This window comes from Conger conger, chromosome 8 (genome assembly GCF_963514075.1).
Source record: "Conger conger chromosome 8, fConCon1.1, whole genome shotgun sequence".
Taxonomy (NCBI): domain Eukaryota; kingdom Metazoa; phylum Chordata; class Actinopteri; order Anguilliformes; family Congridae; genus Conger; species Conger conger.
The window spans coordinates 38,776,419-38,795,364 of record NC_083767.1 but is presented as its reverse complement, the minus strand read 5'-3'; the positions used below and the strand labels follow the sequence as shown (position 1 = coordinate 38,795,364).

Genomic DNA, 18,946 nt, shown 5'->3' with positions numbered 1-18,946 from the left:
AGAAAGAGGGTATTACACAACCTGCCTCTTGTCTAAAGTAGCCCCTCATTACTGATGACTAAGCTACTCAACCCGAGTTTTTCTCGTCACTGCCGAGAGTACAAACGATCTAAAGAACTAAAAACTGTAAAACTTTCTGAATTGGAGCCCTCCAGTCCCAGGATGCTGTCACCTTGTCTAAAGGGTCAACTTTTATATCTAACAATGAGCAACTTCGGTTAATTTTTAAATCATCAAACCTGATGAAGTCTGTAGATACTGGTGGGGACCACCGATCCTCAGTGTAGCACCTCCTGCTGTCTGTAGCAGACCTGGGTCAAAATCGTAATGGTTTTGGATTCAAATACTTTTCTGTGCTTGATTGATCTTGCCTGGTGCAGTTGAGCATGTGAAGAGGACCAGAGGCTTGCACTTTCTGTATTTCATAGGTTCCAAAACAATGATGTATTGACCCAGGTCTGGTCTGTAGCACCTACATGCTGGGAAGATTCTCACAGAAAGAAGAGAAGAGAGAAGGGGAGGAGGGGCCGAGACAGCTTGTTGACAATAGAAATGTCTTGGTGTCTTCCTTAATTTTCTTTTGCTGCAAAGTATTATGTAACATGTTATATTTTTCAACATCACCCATATAACTAAGTTGTCCGGGTAAGGAGTCCTTAGCTTTATTGTCCTGGCTGTTGAGCACCTTAGTCCTCTTAAAGCAAAGCACCTTGGGGTTCTCCCTTTTTCTAACCTGCCCAGTAAATACCTAATGTTCGGGAAATGGCGTAAGGTTCCGTGACTCAACCGGCCTGGCCTTTCCTGCTCTTTTCCGAGAGAGGTACGTAGAGACGCGCCTGATTACGCAGGGGACCGCCGGAGATTGATTACGGCCTGTTGATTTTATACAGAGCAAGGAAATTGGAGCAATTACTCTCTCCCCGGCATCAATTATCCATCAGCTCCGCGATCTCCTCCAAACGTCCGACAGAGGACAGCGGCGCTTTGTAATTCCAGTCAGACGCAACCGCTCCGTTTGTCTCACCGTGCACCGATTTGTTGAGAATAAATAACCTCGCGGCATGGCCCTTGTTATGGAAAAGTAAAGCATCCCAGTTTGAAATCCAAAGCATAAGGCCCACAAACGTAACTGTAATTTATTTCATTTATAATTAGGATCATCGTTTTGTCTCGGGCTGCTTTTATCACGTCACGTGTCAAACGAGTATCCCAAACCTAATTTCAGCATTTATTTAGTTAAATAAATGCATAGTATCAATAATAATGTATTTTACACCATTGATGGGAAATTTGAAAATGGTCAGTTGTTTTAATTCCATCGTTGCATGGTGAAAACATGTCCCCATAATGACATGGGTCTACCTGCATCAATAGGGGGTGGTTACAACAGATATATATCATTTTAACTTGTTAGGATGATTTGGAAATATTTCTTAAGCTTTATACCAGAATTCAGCCACTGGCGTTGTACTGAAGCATAGGACTGGTGAAGCAGCTCAAAGTTGATCATTCTCTTTCCATAAAGTGAAAACATCGGGACCTAATTAATGTGTTTGCAATCGCATTATTTCACAGCTCTCCAGTTCAGCTAAAGTCACATCTGCTTTAGAGACTGCAACACAGGAGTGATGTCTTGGGAAAGGCACACAATGAGTTCCACAATCATGGTGTTTGAGGAACTGCAGTCAAGTACTTTGCTTATGTTATACTTTATGGAGTGGGGTAATTCCTCTACCATCCTAGTTACTTAGGAGCAGTGGGCAGCCACAGTGCAGCACCCAGGGACCATCTCCAGTTCTGAGGCCAGTGCCTTGGTAGCACACCTCACCTGACATCCATGTCTGAGGGTGGGAGGAAACCAGAGTACCCGGAGTAAATCCATGCAAACACATGGAGAACACGCAAATTCCACACAGACACGGGGAGAACACGCAAACTCCACACAGGCACAGGGAGAACACGCAAACTCCACACAGACACGGGGAGGACAGGCAAACTCCACACAGACACGGGGAGAACACGCAAACTCCACACAGACACGGGGAGAACACGCAAACTCAGTGAGGATCTGGCCGGCCTGGACTCAGAACCTCCGTCTTGTAAAAAGTGCTAACCACTACACCACCGTGCTGCAATTAATATATAATTGCTGGATACTTCTTTTTTTTTAAGTACCCCAAACAATAAATTAACCTAGGCATTGTACCAATGCATCTAATGCATATCCTAAACAAATGCACACAGGATAAAAACTGCAACGGTATCAACTAGGTACACCGCACACACACACAGATTTATTTATTTTGTGCAACTTGCAATTCAACAATAAATCAAGCAAAGCAGCCAGAGACTGGCAATTAAAACAAACAAACATCAATCAAGACCTCAGCTCAACGTGGAGGGGAGCCATCAGACAGCAGGGAGAAGACAGCCTTCAGCCAGATTCAAGATTTAAGATGCAAAAGTGCAAATTAATGAGCTACTTCAGTGGGAAAGTACTAAATACAATGGCCTTCAAAAGTACGGTAATGCCACTGAAGCAAGTTATTTTTGCTATATACTTTGGACATTTGGATGTGGGACCACAATATGAATGTGAGAAAGACATGCATGGAGATTTTATGTTGTGATTTTTACATGCATGCATGCTTTACTATTTTAGAAAGAGTCCTAACGTTTCTGGATGAGCAAGAGTAAGTTAACAGATGAACTTAAAAGTAAGTCGGAGCAATAAAGTAAAATATTTGGTTGCATAGCCCATAATTGTAATGTATCTTTCATGTATAGGACCCATCGGCATCAGCAATCAGTTTCCTCTTCAGTGAGGGAAATACATGCTGGGATTGAAATCAGGCTCACAAAATCTACAAAAGTATGGGTTATTTATTTATTAAAATAAATAAAACATTTGTATTCCATTCAACTCACACTGAGCCAATCGGTACTGATTGCCTGGTTGGATGAGGGTTGGTGGGTTTGTGTGAGCCAGCTTTGAGTTCTGCAGCTCCAGATCTTGGAAAAGCCATGCCCTGTCCTTGCGAGGAACACTTCATTGTAAGACTTTGTCCAGTAGGAATCAGCCTTCGCAATGAGGCAAGCCTTTATTCATATCGCAAAAGGAAAGATTCTGCTTGAACCTGAGGTCAAGGTGTTGGTTTCCGTGGAAAAACCTGAAACAAAAACGTGATCTCCATTATGTTCTTGTGAATTAACATTTTGTCTTTTCTGAAATTATCCTACAAACGATTAAGTGAGTTTAGTCGTCACTTCAGCATCAGACCAATAAGAGATGGTTTGTTCTGCAGCAGGGGAGGTCTGATTAAGAGTCCTTTGTTAAACATGTTATTTATGTCTTCCCACAGGGGGACAGCAAAGCAAATTTTTCACACCCTGAAGTGAAATTTTTTTTCTGCTCATGAATCATTCATAACCTCTTTCACCGTCGTTGCGTATGAGAATTACCCTGCGGTTCTCACCAACAACGTATGCCTTGTGTAGTTTTTAAAATCATAACCATCGAGAGCATCTCACATTTAATGCTGGTCTCTTTTGAAATTCTCGGGTGGAAACACTCAGGCTACACACGTAGTCTCAGACCATGGTCAGAGGGAGTCACACACTACACGAGCCATGCCTGCCAACCTGTGATTAAATCAGATCAGCTTGATATTCTCAGAGTCAGAGACTATCTTAGACCGGATCGAGAGAGCTGAGATGGAGTTTCTGACCGTTTCACATTAAACAACCATCAGGCAGATGCATGCATCGTGCAAAGATTCAGAATTGCCTTCAGATTGAAAACTGCAAAACCAAAAGTAGCAGTATACACCAGGCATTACTCCCACAAATGCACTTTGTTTTCTAAGATACTGTAATCGGTATGTCAGAAACTCATCCCATGGTTTAAATGAGTATCAGTCAGACATGTCCTGCTTGAAGATAAAACCAATAGGAAGATACTGTCAGCCTCATAAAAGTCATTGACTCACATCTGTGCTACAAACAAACACTTAAGCCCTCAGCAAGTCTAACCAACTACAATTACCACTGCTGAATCTTCCCAAATGATGGCCATTTGTTTCCTTACAAGACTCATAAGAGCACACTAACCTGTCAAGATCTTTACTGAGATCTTTACAAGATCTACCACTGCAGTTACACCAAGAATTCTGAATACTTCCTATAATTACTACAGTATAAAAAATTCAACAGGATGAATTGCAATTAATATTATTCATCGTATACTCGCCATATTTGCATTGAAATCTTCCAGTTTTATTGTGTTTGAACTTATCAAATCAACCATCCTGGTTTACTGCCAAAATGTAATCCTAGGTCAGAATAATCTCAGTCCAGTCATTCATGCAATCCAAATGGAAAATCTGGGGAGATAACTTTTGATTAAAAAAAAAATAAAAAAAATATGCCCAGTTACTGCTGTGATATGGTGTAGGAGCACCATCTAGTGGAAGCCCATTTTGGGCCTTTATTAAACAGCGGCTGACTGTTCAAGTGGTTGATCCATTAATCTGTATCAGTTATGCATGTCTGTTTTGTGTGGTGATCACTTATAATGAAATTTGTATGACAGGATTGTCTATTGAAAATTGTGTCCATCTCTCTGACCATTGTGCAAATATTCTATTATAAACCTGACATTTAAAAAAAGATATTGTGTTTTATGTTATAAACTTATTTATCCTAAAATAGTCTTAAATCTAATGCAGAACAATGGTGATTTCACACTGCAATTATTCCCTTCCTTCACTATGCATTTGGTAGTTTTTATTTGTTTGTTTTTACAAAAGAAAAATGAATGTATTTGCTGAAATAAAAATATCCAGATCAAGGACAGATGAAGAAATAAAACATAAAATAATGAAACCCTGAAATTCACACCAGCTTTTAGCATAATGAAGTGGAATGACGTTAGCCTTCTGGACCAGAATTGTTTCCGTACATCATGATTGAGACAGGGCGCTCTTGTGCAGACCAGGCAACTTCAGTTACTTTAGCTGACACTTACATCCAAAACAACATGCAGTTGATTAGAGCCAGGGTAACTGGTGGCAGCAAAATCCTGCAAACACTGCTGCCCTCCAGGACTGAAGTTAAGCCTGCAAACACTACCGCGGCCCAGGACTAGAGTTAAACCTGCAGACACTGTGGCCCTCCACAACTGGAGTTAAACTGCAGACACTGCAGCCCCTGTCTGGTCCCCTAGCTGTGGAGGAGCCAAAGATCACCACAGGTCCCTGCTGAGAGGAGCAAACAGGAATGGGGAACACGTTGGCTGTTTGTGGTCATTCTGTATGACTGAAAACCCCATTCTATCTGGGTGGCAGCCTCAAAACGCAAGCAGGGGTCACGGCGCGAAAAGTACAGTACTGGCACCAATTACGGAAACTGCTGCGTAAAGTCTGTGCCTTTACTTCTGTAGTCATTTCTCAGAGCCATTTTGCCATGTACTGTAGCCATGAACTTTCTTGAAAACTAAAGATCCAGAGCTCATGCAAAGATGATGCAGAACCCAAATATGTAGGTTCAGTTAATAATACCCACTCCTCACCTTTCACTGGGCAAGTTCTGCCAACCAGGGACTGTGAGGAGGTTTGCAAAAGGATCACGCTCACCTCTGATCCTTTCATGAATGGTCTGACCCAGAGGTCATGAAGACGTATCAACCTTTGACATCTAGGAACAGTAGCAGTAGAAAATGCTCTTGGGAGAAAACCAGTAATATAATAGAGCGTCCCAACGCAGTTCCTGGAGATCTACCACACTTCATTTCAACCCTAATTTGGCACAAGTGATTATACGAAGTGGCAGCTCAATGAGCTCAAATAGAGGTTTGTTACTTTATCTCCTGGAAACGGGTTGGGGCAGCCCTGATAGGTCTTAATTGTAAATAATCAATTCAGTTTGAGACTCGGCTATTGCTTTCGATAGAGAATTCAGGATGTTGCCAGCACTTTCGTTAACCCTTTCAATCCCAAGCCCAATATAAAGTGGCTGCACCAAAATCCCAAAGGGGTTCTGACTTTGGTTGAGAAAATTTAGTAGGGTTTTAATAGGGGCCAAAACAATAGTATAGCAGTCATTTTGATTGGTTGAAAAGGTCGAGAGTGCCATATGGTACTCTTGGAACTGAAAGGGTTAAGGTACATGGATTTATTTCTGGATTCAATTGTTGAAATGCAAGTATGTGCTTTTGCGGAGATCAACAGAAGCCTTTGGTGGCCTCGATTTACAGAACATTCCACTCACATGCAGGTGCACATCCAACCACAGCCAGGTGCTTCCAAGCTTCCGTGTCCTTCCAAGTGTACGATGCAGATCATCTCCAGTGAGAACGCAATCTGGGCTACCAAAAATATTTTGTTGATGTTTATATGCTCTGGCTACCACAAATTAATGGTCCAAGGCAGAGCTAGCTAGCTCTCTTGCTAGCTAAAAGGAAAGCTGCTTGATATCTTAACATTTAGTGGTCATAAATATGCCACAGAACTATTAAGAGCATTTCAAAAAGTCAGATTAAACCATTCTCATCTTGTGGAAGACGAATGGGTAGACGCATAGTGTAAAGATGTAGTAATTTTAGGGTATTTGGTTTTAATGCTGAACATATATTATTTCAGTCCAGCTTATCATCAGAACATAAATGAGCAGTCATCTTCAGAGCAAGAAGCCCACTGAGCATGGGAGACGCATCAGAGCGTGTTCTCGTCTAGAACGACTGATAGCACTGCATATACAAGGAGTACTGAAGCGTAACGCAATACATTGGTTTCTCACCATCTTGTATTGCAGTTTGCCGAAATAATGTTAACTGTTAAGAATAGCATATCAACATGATCAGCTACAACAAAAGCATAACGGAGCAAAATTAGAAATGGCTGTTTTGTTAAGGTTCTGTTCTACTGAAAAAATAAAATTGTCAGTCAAATTGACCTTTTTCTGTTTACTGCTGAAAATCATCCCTCAACTATTCAACGTGCAGGATAATACCACCTGTTGAATGTTTAGGCCTTGTGTATGGTGTAATTATTACCATATTAATTATTTATCATTTCTATCTTTGGAGTCGATTTTCTGAAAACTTGATTTTGGACGATATTACAGGACTCTATGTGCATAGTCATCCTATCATCATGAAACTTTGCCAACCTTACTCCAATCTGTCCAAGTTCCCTTCTCAAAATCTCATTTAGTTTCAATTCTTCCTTGTTCATTTGAAGGGGATTAGTCTACCTGAAGTACCAGATTTCATGGTGAGTTAGAACAATAAAACGGTTTTAAATCTATTGACTTTCTGTGCTGGATTGAGACAGTAAATTCTAAATTTTAAGGAAAAGCAAAAATGCTATTGACACCTATGCATAGTAAATAATTATAATTGTTCAATTACAAAACACGTATGGTACTAGCAGTTTAAAAAAAATTACAATTCCAAAAAGTGTGCTTTCACCGAGAACTGTTATTTTCATTTTACAATCATCAACAAGACTAATGTACACTTCTCTACACCTGCGTATATTCCCCAAAGCTGATAAAATATCCAGTAAGTACTGTACAATGTTTTCTTTTTTTGTTTGTTTTTTTTGCATTTTGTTTTTTGCTGTGGTTTTGATTTATATACCGACTTGGCAAACAGGGTAAAGTACAGTAGGCCAAAAGCATCATTTGTATTAATGGGCCAGTGCAAAAAAAAAAAAAAACAATAAAATAAAAAAAAACCTGCAAAAATATTATATCTGCCAAATTTAAAACAGAAGCTGGAGCTTGAAGAGCTTTCACAATTTCCCCAGGATACAAAGGACTGCTCATTTCCACAGAACATATACATAAGTTATTAAATAATAAAGATTTGTTTTTTTCTTTTTTTTTTTTTCTTTTTTTTAAGTAAAACAAAAATCAGGCCTTTTCTAGAATTCAGTACAACATGTGCATTACCCAAGTCAAGAATAAAATTAAAAAAAAACAAGTGGGGTTTTTTTTATGAGGTGGTAGGCACTCGCTCACTACGTTTAGCCGAGCAATACCGAACCGCTGTTCTTTCCGCCAGTCGCCTCAGTCCTCGCGTTCCGCACTCGTCTCAGAAGTCTCTTCCGTGTTGCAAATGGGTTTAACTCAGGAATGCCGTTGAGTGCATTATTCCATGGAGTGGGATGTGATAATTGGGGGGTGGGGGGGGGGGGGGGGGGTAATGGCAGTCTCAAGATTCCACAGTCCTGACGGGGGTGGGGGGGGGGTCCTAGGCAGAAGAGCAGCACCCCCCCGCAACCGTGGCAGCCTGGGGCTCGTCGTCTACGATCTGCACCCCCCGTCTCGACATCCCCGCTTGGCTCGCCCCGTTTCCCTTCGCCCTCTCGTCCACCTGCGCAGTCTCCATCATTCCTGAGGGTTCACAACGCACACGCACACGCACACGCACACGCACACGCACACGCACACGCACACGCACACGCACACGCACACGCACACGCACACGCACACACACACACACACACACACACGGCAGTTATAAACGGTTTGGCAGTTTGAAAATGCTGTTGAGTCAAGGGCTCCAAAATCATCATCACAGAATCATAGCAGCACTAACAGCAGCTGCTGCCCAGCAGGTAGACCATGGCCATTGCCGGAGCCTTGACGGCGCCCCACAAGCCCATCGGTACTTCAATGAAATGGGCTCAACAATCGGAACTGGCATTTCACCCTTCAATTCAAGTTGGATTGATCTTCCAATGCTTCTCAAGGGAGGCAAACAAAATGATGGCATTCTGGATGCATAGCAGAGTGCCTGGCCTTCATCTTTGGTCTGCTTCAGTAATTCCACCAGCTCACTGTACATACGCAGCCCAAACTCTCAAAACTCATGAGTAAAGATGTCCACCTACTTTTACAAAGGTCCAGAAATAGCTCTTCGATGCCTTTGTTTAATTTGGCTGAAGTGTGGTAGTGTTTGGCCCCAACGGACTCTGCATACCTGTGGGGAAGAAACCCTCAGTCACTGAACTGTGATACATTCCAGACACAACGCAGAATAATTAACCAAAGAGCGACAAAGTCCTCGTTGTGCTGTCGACTCAACACCTCTGCGGGAACACTAGAACCATTTCTAGTAAAAATAGAAAAGCACACTATAGCAAATATACAATATACAAACAATGTAGGTGTGTGCTGATGTTCAAAGTGAGTTTCAAAGTACTTTATACTAATCTGCCGTATCAAAAGAACTAAAGGCTCGTACTTACTGTTCTGCTTCTTGCACCGAAACATTTCTATCCTTCTCCAGGTCTATTTTGTTACCTGTATCAAATAAAAGTTATCAGTAATACGAACACATATGTTCACTCTGTGGTCATGTCTCATTGGCTCATTCGGGTTGTGTCCCATTTCATTTTCATCTGTAGTGCCTAACCGGCATGTCTTTTGGAAACCCATGCAGACACGGGGACTTCACACAAACTCCACACAGAAAGGCCCAGGCGGGGTTTCGAACCCAGGACCTTCTTGCTGTGAGGAGACAGTGCTACCCACTGTGCCACCGTGCTGCCCTAATGGGGCCGCTAAATGGCCTGGAGAAACAAGTCTCAGGAAATTACACAGATATAGGGAGGAGAGAAGTTAATCAAACCTAAAAATCATATTCCAAGCATGACCAAAATAATCAATGAAACCTCATACATCAATAAAATGCAGATTCAAAGGCAAACTCTAGACTGCTCGATACAACGCTTTCAGATAATCCTGCACTGCTGCCAACTCATGTGACGAGACCTTATTTATCAGTCTCTCCCGAGAAAGCCAAATCACAGATGCCATCTCTCAATCTTTCCTCTTAAAACACAGGGCGTAGTGGTTAAGGTACCTGACTGGGACACGCAAGGTCGGTGGTTCGATCCCCAGTGCAGCCACTATCCGTACAGCTGTTGGGCCCTTGAGCAAGGCCCTTAACCCTTAACCCATTGCTCCAGGGGAGGATTGTCTCCTGCTTAGTCTAATCAACTGTACGTCGCTCTGGATAAGAGCGTCTGCTAAATGCCATTAATGTAATGTAACAACTCCATGACTGATCTGCTCCACGTTCTGAAAAATGAGCTGTCACTTGACTGTAGCACTCACAGAACCAGCGTTCCCATCATATGACCACCTGTGAGTCGATGCGAGACAGTGGGGAAAACAAACTGCCACGCATGCCTTGTTTTGTTAAAGATAGGTTTCAGTACTTCATTATTTCACTGTCAGTATTTCAATAACCGATGCATTTGGGTAGAAAGAGGGACTTACCTACTATACATAAACAGATCTCATTTCCCAACATTTTTCGCAATTCTTTCACCCAGTTCTTCACCTAAAAGGCAAAAACATGCATACATTAATGCCCTAAACTGTTGTAAAAAATAAAAATAAAAAACAAGGAAAAATCCAAGAAGCTCAAACTAGGTTGAAAAAAAGACCATCATTTTTGCATACCTCAAAACCAACTATGAAATGGCTAAATTACCACAAAAATGACTGCTGAACAATAGCAAACTCAGTCTCTAGATTTGAACCAGACCGGTTTTAATAGAAGATGGCAGACCACCAGCACAGAATAAAGAACCTGAAGGACACTAAATATGAAACACTCTCCGTTATTGGAAATAAGCATACTATTTAAGAAAATATAGCATTTTGGTTAAATCCATAGAATATTATAAAAGATGAACACATAAAATTAAAATAATTTTATTTTAGTCATTTTGTTCATCTATACAAGGTTTCTATCATTTGATGGCACTGTATATATATATAATACTAATAATATTGGCACTAATCTCATTCCATAGTGTTGTTCCGCCTTTTCCCCTCATACAGTCGTACAGTCACAGACGCATAGGTGGCTCCTGAAAATGTAACCTGTTTCTGGAGGGTTTTGTTCTCTTTCCCCACCTTCTGGAAGGAGTCCTCGTCGGTGACGTCGTACACTAAAATGGCTCCGTTCGAGTCTCTGTAGTAGATGGGGCCGAGTGCGTGGAATCTCTCCTGGCCTGCCGTGTCCTGCATTAGCACAGGGGAAGCAGGGAGACATTGAACAAAACCGTTTACATGACCGGTGCCAGTCCGCTACACAGAGGAAGCAGGGAGACACTGAACAGCAGCATTTACAAGACCGGTGCCCGTCCGTTTTACAGACTGTAAAAAACGATGACCGAACATAGGAAATAACCCTTTCTTTCTGCAGTTATATTGAATGCAATCGTTTTTGGGGTTAAGGAGGGCACATTCTCTTCTAGCATATTCCTATAGATCAGTGTCCCATATGCCCTGAGACAGACAGACAGACAGAGATGGGACTTGACTGGTCATCCAACTTAGGAGGAAAAAGTTATTTAAGAAATACTAAAATCTGTCCAATTCCATTGTCAGGAGAATATAATCCTACAAAAAAACACATCTAACAACTCAACCAGTTATCTACAGCCTGATGCAGGATGGGAAAAGATGGATAAACAAAGAAATGAATCAATAAAGACACTATGTTGGCTTCAGATTAAATGTGAAGCAGTTGCTCAGCAGATGCTCAGACTGCACTGATGACTAAACTCATGACAAATCCTTACGGCTCTTTAATTAAAAGAATTGCCTCCACAACGTTATTGTGGAGAGATTTGGGAGGAGGCTACGGTTCCTGAGCCAGTCACAAGACCTCCGGAGCCCCTTCCCAAAATCCCACAGGGCGGCCCCATTCCGAATAATAACTATGGAATAGCTATGGAAAGCGGAGGGACGGGGAGGAGACAGGCAGCAGGAGGGGGCTCACCCATATTGCCAGGTTCACTCTTTTGCCTGCAATGTTTAACTTCTTTGTAAGGAAGGATGCCTGCAAGGGACAAAAAGCACAGATTACAACACATTTCATGTCACTTGGCTGACATTTTTTATCCAAAGTGACTTACAGTTGATTAGAGTAAGCAGGAGACAATGGCTCGCCTGGAGCAATACAGCGTTAAGGGCCTTACTCAAGGCTGTGCGGATCTTATTGTGGCAACACCGGGGATCGAAACCGGCAACCTTGCGGGTCCCAGTCAAGTACCTTAACCACTAAGCTACAACTTGTTCTTAATTCTTCAAATAAGTCGTTCATTACTGACAAAATGCACAATCTAATAATGTTAAGTAATTATTACTTTAATAATGTAATTTTCCTTTTTTCGCCTGTCCTCCTAGCCCCCTATCTTGAGGCCTAGCACTAAATGATTGGGTAAACACGGTCATTTGAAGCGGGTGGGGGTTTTGCAGCACGGCAGTGAAAAGAAAGGTCCTTTCTGCTGAGGAACAATGCTGCCTGCGTCAAGTGGACGACAGTCTCAAAATCAAGGGCGAAGCTTCATAAGAGCCGGTATTTACAGCAGACCGTTTTTACTGAGAGCACCACTGCTCCGCGTCAGCAGCCAAATCACAAAATGATCTGAGTGAAACCGTTTTAATTTGCATGTCAAAGGTTCAGCTGGCAGCAATGGCACAACTGGCCACACATTCAGAACACAACCTCAAGAAGAGTTTCGGGTTTCAGTCAAGCGGCCAGTACTGGCCTATGGCTTATCCGTTTAATCTAAGTTCGGATGCGGTGGTTTAAGAACTAGAAATTCTTTCTTGAAAAGAATCTGCCTTTTAAACAAGCATGACTCTTCACTTCATAAGGAGGAAATGTCATTTGTCCTATCTTGATGAGTGTAATTAATGTGATTATTGTACCTTGTGTGTGCGTGTGTGTATGGTTTCAGTGCTTCCGTTTTCCAACAATTGCCCCAATCTACCCCTGAGGACGCACTCAGTTGTCTCCACATTTTACGCTGTCTGCGCACCACTCCCCCGGCCCATAACCGCATTAGCAGGAAACCAGTTGGTTAGGCTAATAAACCCAACAATCCGCTGCCCTATCCGGTGGCTAGATGGAGGAATATGATTGAGACAGGCTAGCTGGGCCATCCATGGGGTCAGTTTGGGAGACATTCTTCACCCGAGACCACCTACTCTCTACCGCAGTCTCTGTGCCCGCATACTGCAGTTTCAAATCGCTTTTCACAAGCCCATAGGAAGTCAGTGAGGGCACGTCACAGACAACTGGTCCGTATGTTTTCAACGGTCTATTGTCTTTTAACTCCAAGCAATGGGGCAGTCAGTAACCTCATGGCTAAGGTGCTTCACTGGGACCCTGAAGGTTGGTCACTCAAGCCCGGTGTAGCCACAATAAGATCAGTGCAAGGCCTTTAACCCCTTAACCCCGCATTTAACCAGATGGGATCGGGGAGTGCCACACAAGGCCCCTATCATTCTGCGCTGCGTGCAAATCGCTTACAGCACGGAAACATTTCCGAGCCGCGATGTCATTCTGAGCTCGTGCTACATCAGTGAACGGCTGTGTGTGATGCAGTAACTGATGGGGGTCCCCGTTTTCAGGCTCGGTCTGAGCTTGGCCAAACGGCTTCGCTTTCTATACGCACTTAGCATCGCAACTCACAAGCTTACACTGTTGCTCGACGACACACACCAAAGCGGAGGCACGTTTGGGATCTCTTCAGCAACAATGTGTACATCACCCATTTGAAAATGTAGAATTGCAATAAAGAAGCTGCAATTCTACATTTACACATTCGACCCGCTGCCAGACACCCTTTGTGGCCGTTATCGCATGTCATGGGAAGTGCATAAAATGGATATAACTTCATGTTTCACTGTGGTGACATTATCGGAAAGCACAAGACAGAAGTCCAATTAGGTGTTTGCCACCACTTCAAAAAATTTCTGAATTCAATTAAGACACTAAGTGAAGAAAAGTGTTCTTGCGCATTTATTGGCTATTCTCTGCAAGGCTCTTCCGGTCATGGTTGTGGCTTGGCAGTTTGATTCGGTGGCAAGGACTGCTTTCTCTCTCATAACCCCCACTGATGATTCTTCTCACCAGTGTTGCCATAACTGAGTGATCGACAACCCCGAACACAAAATGAAAAGCATGTAGGTTACATTATGGGAGTTTGGAAAAAGTTGCCAATTTCAACATGTAGTGTGTAGAGTAGAATCGACTTGTGTAGTCGTTCCAAATGGACTTCATATGCAGAATAAACCTGGTGTAACCTTTCTGCTACACAAACACAAGATGCAGGGCAGGCAAGACTGTTCCTTCCCACGGCGAATGCGTCTGCTGAATTCTCACCAAATTTTTATTTAATTTATTATTTTCCTTGTTTTTGAGGTACTTTCATTTTGACACAAAAGGTAGATTTACCCATCCAGAAAAGGCTGAAAACGATGACTTTTCAAAGTAAAGCTGACCAAGATAAGTTAGAGGGCACTATGCGTCTGCCTGCATTTGAATGTGTGAAAGGGCCCAAAGACAGAAGTCAGGCAATTAAGAGACTCATTTGCCTAGACCAGGGGTCGGCAACCCTGGTCCTGGAGAGCCGCAGGGTGTGCTGGCTTTCGTCTCCACCTTAAAATAAGCAACCGATTCAGACCCAAGAAACCAGGTGAGGTGAGTTAACTGTGCACTCAACGGCTTTCATTGATCAATTAATGCCAAGTAACAACGAAAGCCAGCACACCCTGCGGCTCTCCAGGACCAGGGTTGCCGACCCCTGGCCTAGACCATGGAAAACGCAGCACACGGACAGGCCCCGGAAAGCCGAGAGCGCAGGCCCCGGAACGCCGAGAGCGCGGGCCCCGGAACGCCGAGAGCGCAGGCCCCGGAACAGAGAGAGCGCAGGCCCCGGAACAGAGAGAGCGCAGGCCCCGGAACAGAGAGAGCGCAGGCCCCGGAACAGAGAGAGCGCAGGCCCCGGAACAGAGAGAGCGCAGGCCCCGGAACAGAGAGAGCGCAGGCCCCGGAACAGAGAGAGCGCAGGCCCCGGAACACAGAGAGCGCAGGCCCCGGAACAGAGAGAGCGCAGGCCCCGGAACAGAGAGAGCGCAGGCCCCGGAACAGAGAGAGCGCAGGCCCCGGAACAGAGAGAGCTTCCCCAAAGGAAGAGCTGTACTGGGGGAAAACTGAAAAGTATATTGTGTTGAAAGTGTGAGGGGTCACATTAATACAAACTCAGTAAGTTACAGGAATTTACTAGCTTGTACTTTCAGTAACTGCAACCACAATAAATGGTGTAGGAACCAAAAACGACACTTTTTTTTGTAAGCCATTGTTAACTGCAACAAAGGTTTGTTTGTCACGTTCGGTCGCCTCTGTCTAATGTGACAGATTACAAATCTATGGAGTTTCCCTTCCACTTGTAGCTACAGACTGAATCACAGTGAAACCACACAAATGCCCATTATGTGCAGGACATAAATCCTCTTCCCTCTATGGGAGCAGTCTGAATTAATAGCCTGGCAGCACTTTCCACACAGGCTGAACCGCAGACCTTGGGAGCAGAAACACTGCATTGAACAGAAATGAACAGGCGTGTGATTTAGTGAAGAGGCTCGATAGATATTGAACGTTACATAATGTAACCCCTTTGATTAAGAACGATCAATACACACACAGATGCTGGACTAAAGTTAGATCCGAATCTCCTATAAAATCCGTGCCAATTCAGCTGCCACTTTAAAATAAATGCTATCCTCGAATGTGCACCTGACACCTGCATATATTTTTACATAACCAAAGTTCTTTAGAACGAACCTCTCAGCTGCATCCACAGCTCTCAGACGTTAACTGAAAACTCTTTGTTGCACATTCTAAGAGTCACGTGGGTCTGTTTTCTTAAAAACAGGCTTTAAAATCTTTCACTGACCTCAAGGTTTTAGGTCAAATCCTCACAACATGGTGAATGGTAAACATCGAAATGTGACACCAATTCCCGTCTCAAAGTCATATGGGTAAGATATCTGAAAATAATTTAAAGCAGACTGAGTCTAAGGGACAATGTTAACATCAATCTAAGTCAATATCAATGTAAATATTACAAGTTCTGTCCTTGAGAGAACTTCAGCAGAACAATAATATCACTGAATATCAAAACAGCCAGTCAAAAAACGTAGCTCAATCTACAGCTACTGAATCTTTGCTTGTACAGTAGTTGTTAACTGACTGACTCGGCAGTTCCATTGTAATGTCAACTACAAACAGTTCTCATCAAGAATGTACTAACTAACTAGTTATTTGATATTGATACATATACTTCTGTACTCCAAAACAGACAGAACATGCCTGCTGCACTTAACAAAACTAGGCCTACATGTTATGTTATTGCCATTACTGCCACTTTAAGAAATTGTCACAAAACTTGTTTTCCCTGTTTATTTATATTTACATTTTACATTTTACTCATTTGGCAGAGGCTTTGAATCCGAAGCGACTTACAAGTGCATCTTCCACAAGTTAAAGCATCATATTTTATTTTATTTTATTTTTTATTTTTTTACAAAGCTAACCAAGCTATGCAGCAATATGAACTGCATTCAACAGTTTGGCTATTTTATAATTCTAGAGTACAATGGTCAGTTTAAAGGTCGGCTAAATTACAAATTATTATTATTAGTAGTGGTAGTAGTGGTAGTAGTAGTAGTAGTAGTAGTAGTAGTAGTAGTAGCAAGATTTCTGCTCTCTTTTTATATCCCACGAACTAGACTGGTATTTTTTCTTACATTTTTTCACAAGCATCGTTGGCTGGATTCAGTCACACCTTTTTAAAAACAATTGAATTATGCAAACTACGTTTTTGCACTGCCATAGGACAAGCCAACCCAGGGACCGCATATGCCCCCAAGTCTTCAAAAAAACAGGCGAGTCATTCTACAGGAAATGGACTAGGGCTGTCAAGCCTGTTCGCCAGAATCGCTTCATTTTAAATATACATATTCCTATCCTATCTGTAAAGACTAAAACTGAAGCTACAGTTCCACATATCAAATAATTAGAGAATGAATGATCATCCAAAATGGCTTTTTACTGAGAATAGGGATAAGAATCTCATTCATTTGTAAGATTACACGAGCCACCAAAATAAGTTATTAATACCTTAAAGCAGCACACATGGCGAAATAACGGTTTTAAATGTATACTGGTGGTAAATCTTCAACAAGAAATTAAAGTAGAGATTTAAAAACAAGCGGACTGCGGACAGCGTTAATCTGGCGCTATTAAATATTCAATTATATTCAAAACATTCTCTTTTTCAGGAATGTGCACCATGTGTTCGTCTAGTCCACAAAGGATGGGACACACACGACTCCAGCTAGATTCACTAACGACCATACCTTTTTTCATATTTAAGCAATTGCTTTTACGTTAAAACATTGGGATTTTGGGAAAGACTCTGGTTTAAATGAACACCGGCCTGTCCCAAAGGTTCAGTAATTAACATCAACCATTTCCTGAAATAATCACCTGGACAGCTCGTTTTACGCAGTCGAATGGGTTGGCCAAGTGCCAAACAGCGCAAACGTGTCATATCCTGGGTAATTTATCAGCTGTTAACTTGGCTACCTTGGTTTTGTTCGGAAAATAAAGTCAGCGTTGACACAATGCGATCTTTAACTTTTGTTCTATCTGGCACATTCGGCTGTCGCCAGATAACGTTACCAATATGTTAATACAAAGATGCTACTTGTGAGTAGCTAACGTTAGATGCGTAGGCCTTTAAGATTTACGATATTTAATCTTAACGTTACAGGTTAAGATTAAATATCGAACAAACACGATTACGTTAGATGCTACACATGTGCGATAACATTCGCAATCAACGCAGGCCTGTCCAACTTCCGCAGGTCGAAGAGAAGGCTGATGAGTGTAAACTAACCTAATTAACCGGTTGCACCTGGAAGCAGACGGTAACGAGCTAAGTTACATATGACAGACGGTGGAGGAAATATTACAGGATAAGATGAACGGTGTCCAATAGTCTAAAGTTACATTGTCTTCCGCTGGAGATGCAACTAAGGCATTACTAAGGCCATTATTTCAGAAAAAAAATATTGGTTTAGTCTGAAAGGAAAATAGCTAACGTGTGACACGGGGAATAATCCATTGATTCCCACTGAAACTAGAATACTACACAGAGAACTACGCATTTCGTTCGCTTGTTGGCCTCAACAGAAACTCCTGCTGCTTGCATCTCTAGTTGTCCCTTGCCTGTCAGATCTAGCGTTCCTATCTAGCTTGCTAGCTACACCCAAATGAGCCGTGCACGCTGACTCAGCACAGACTCGCTAGCTAGCCTAAGTTATTTAAAACTGTAGCTATCTTAAAACTACAATACGCTGTGGGCAATCTAGCTAGAGCTAACCGTAACAGCAAGTACAAAAATGCACTCTACTGTAGAGAGCTGCATACACTGCAGTGCTTAGCTTGCTACCGTTTCTCAGACATGTAACTAGCTAGGTATCCAATCTCTATTGTAACACAGGGCTAGTCAGTGTTATAAACAACTTGTTTAACCCTCTATTCCCCGTGATAAGGACAAACGCAGCAGTACAAACCTGCAGTGTGGTGATGTGTTTGTCGTTGAATTTGTTTTCGCAATATCGCAGGACAAGTGACGTTTTCCCAACACAACCCTCGCCCAACAAAACCACCTTGAAAGAATAGGTTTTGCTACTGCCGCCCGCTCCACTGGCCGCCATCGCGAAATCCTTCCTTAAGAACAGACGTAGCCCACTTAGAACCGAATCATGCAGGTCACATAAGTTAACACAACTAATACAATTGATTAATGAATATACAATTGGGGAAAGTAATCCCTCTGGACAACGTTAATAGTACGACTTGAACAGCTGGCTAACAGTATTGTCCACTAACTCTCTCGCCGTCTAATGGCGTCTCCTCTTCAACGTCATGCTCCTACACTGATCATGTGAACTGAGCTGATTTAGAAAGTGTTGTTTTTCTCCTTGCCCAAATTCGTACTCGTATCCGATTGGTGTAGCTACCGCAACACAAGCGTGAGGTGGATGCATTTCAGTGACA

The 18,946-nt window shown here is 42.5% G+C and overlaps 1 protein-coding gene across 1 annotated transcript; it reads right to left on the bottom strand.

The window, feature by feature from the left end:
- Positions 1-7,378: 7,378 nt before the first annotated feature.
- Positions 7,379-18,828, bottom strand: LOC133134425 (ras-related protein Rab-21). Its single transcript, XM_061250604.1, has 7 exons — positions 18,460-18,828; positions 11,807-11,866; positions 10,936-11,043; positions 10,291-10,354; positions 9,255-9,309; positions 8,898-8,986; positions 7,379-8,397 (listed from the first exon to the last, which is right to left on the bottom strand). The coding sequence occupies exons 1-7, from the start codon at positions 18,601-18,603 to the stop codon at positions 8,255-8,257; spliced, it is 663 nt and encodes a 220-aa protein (XP_061106588.1). The 5' UTR covers positions 18,604-18,828; the 3' UTR covers positions 7,379-8,254.
- Positions 18,829-18,946: the final 118 nt, after the last annotated feature.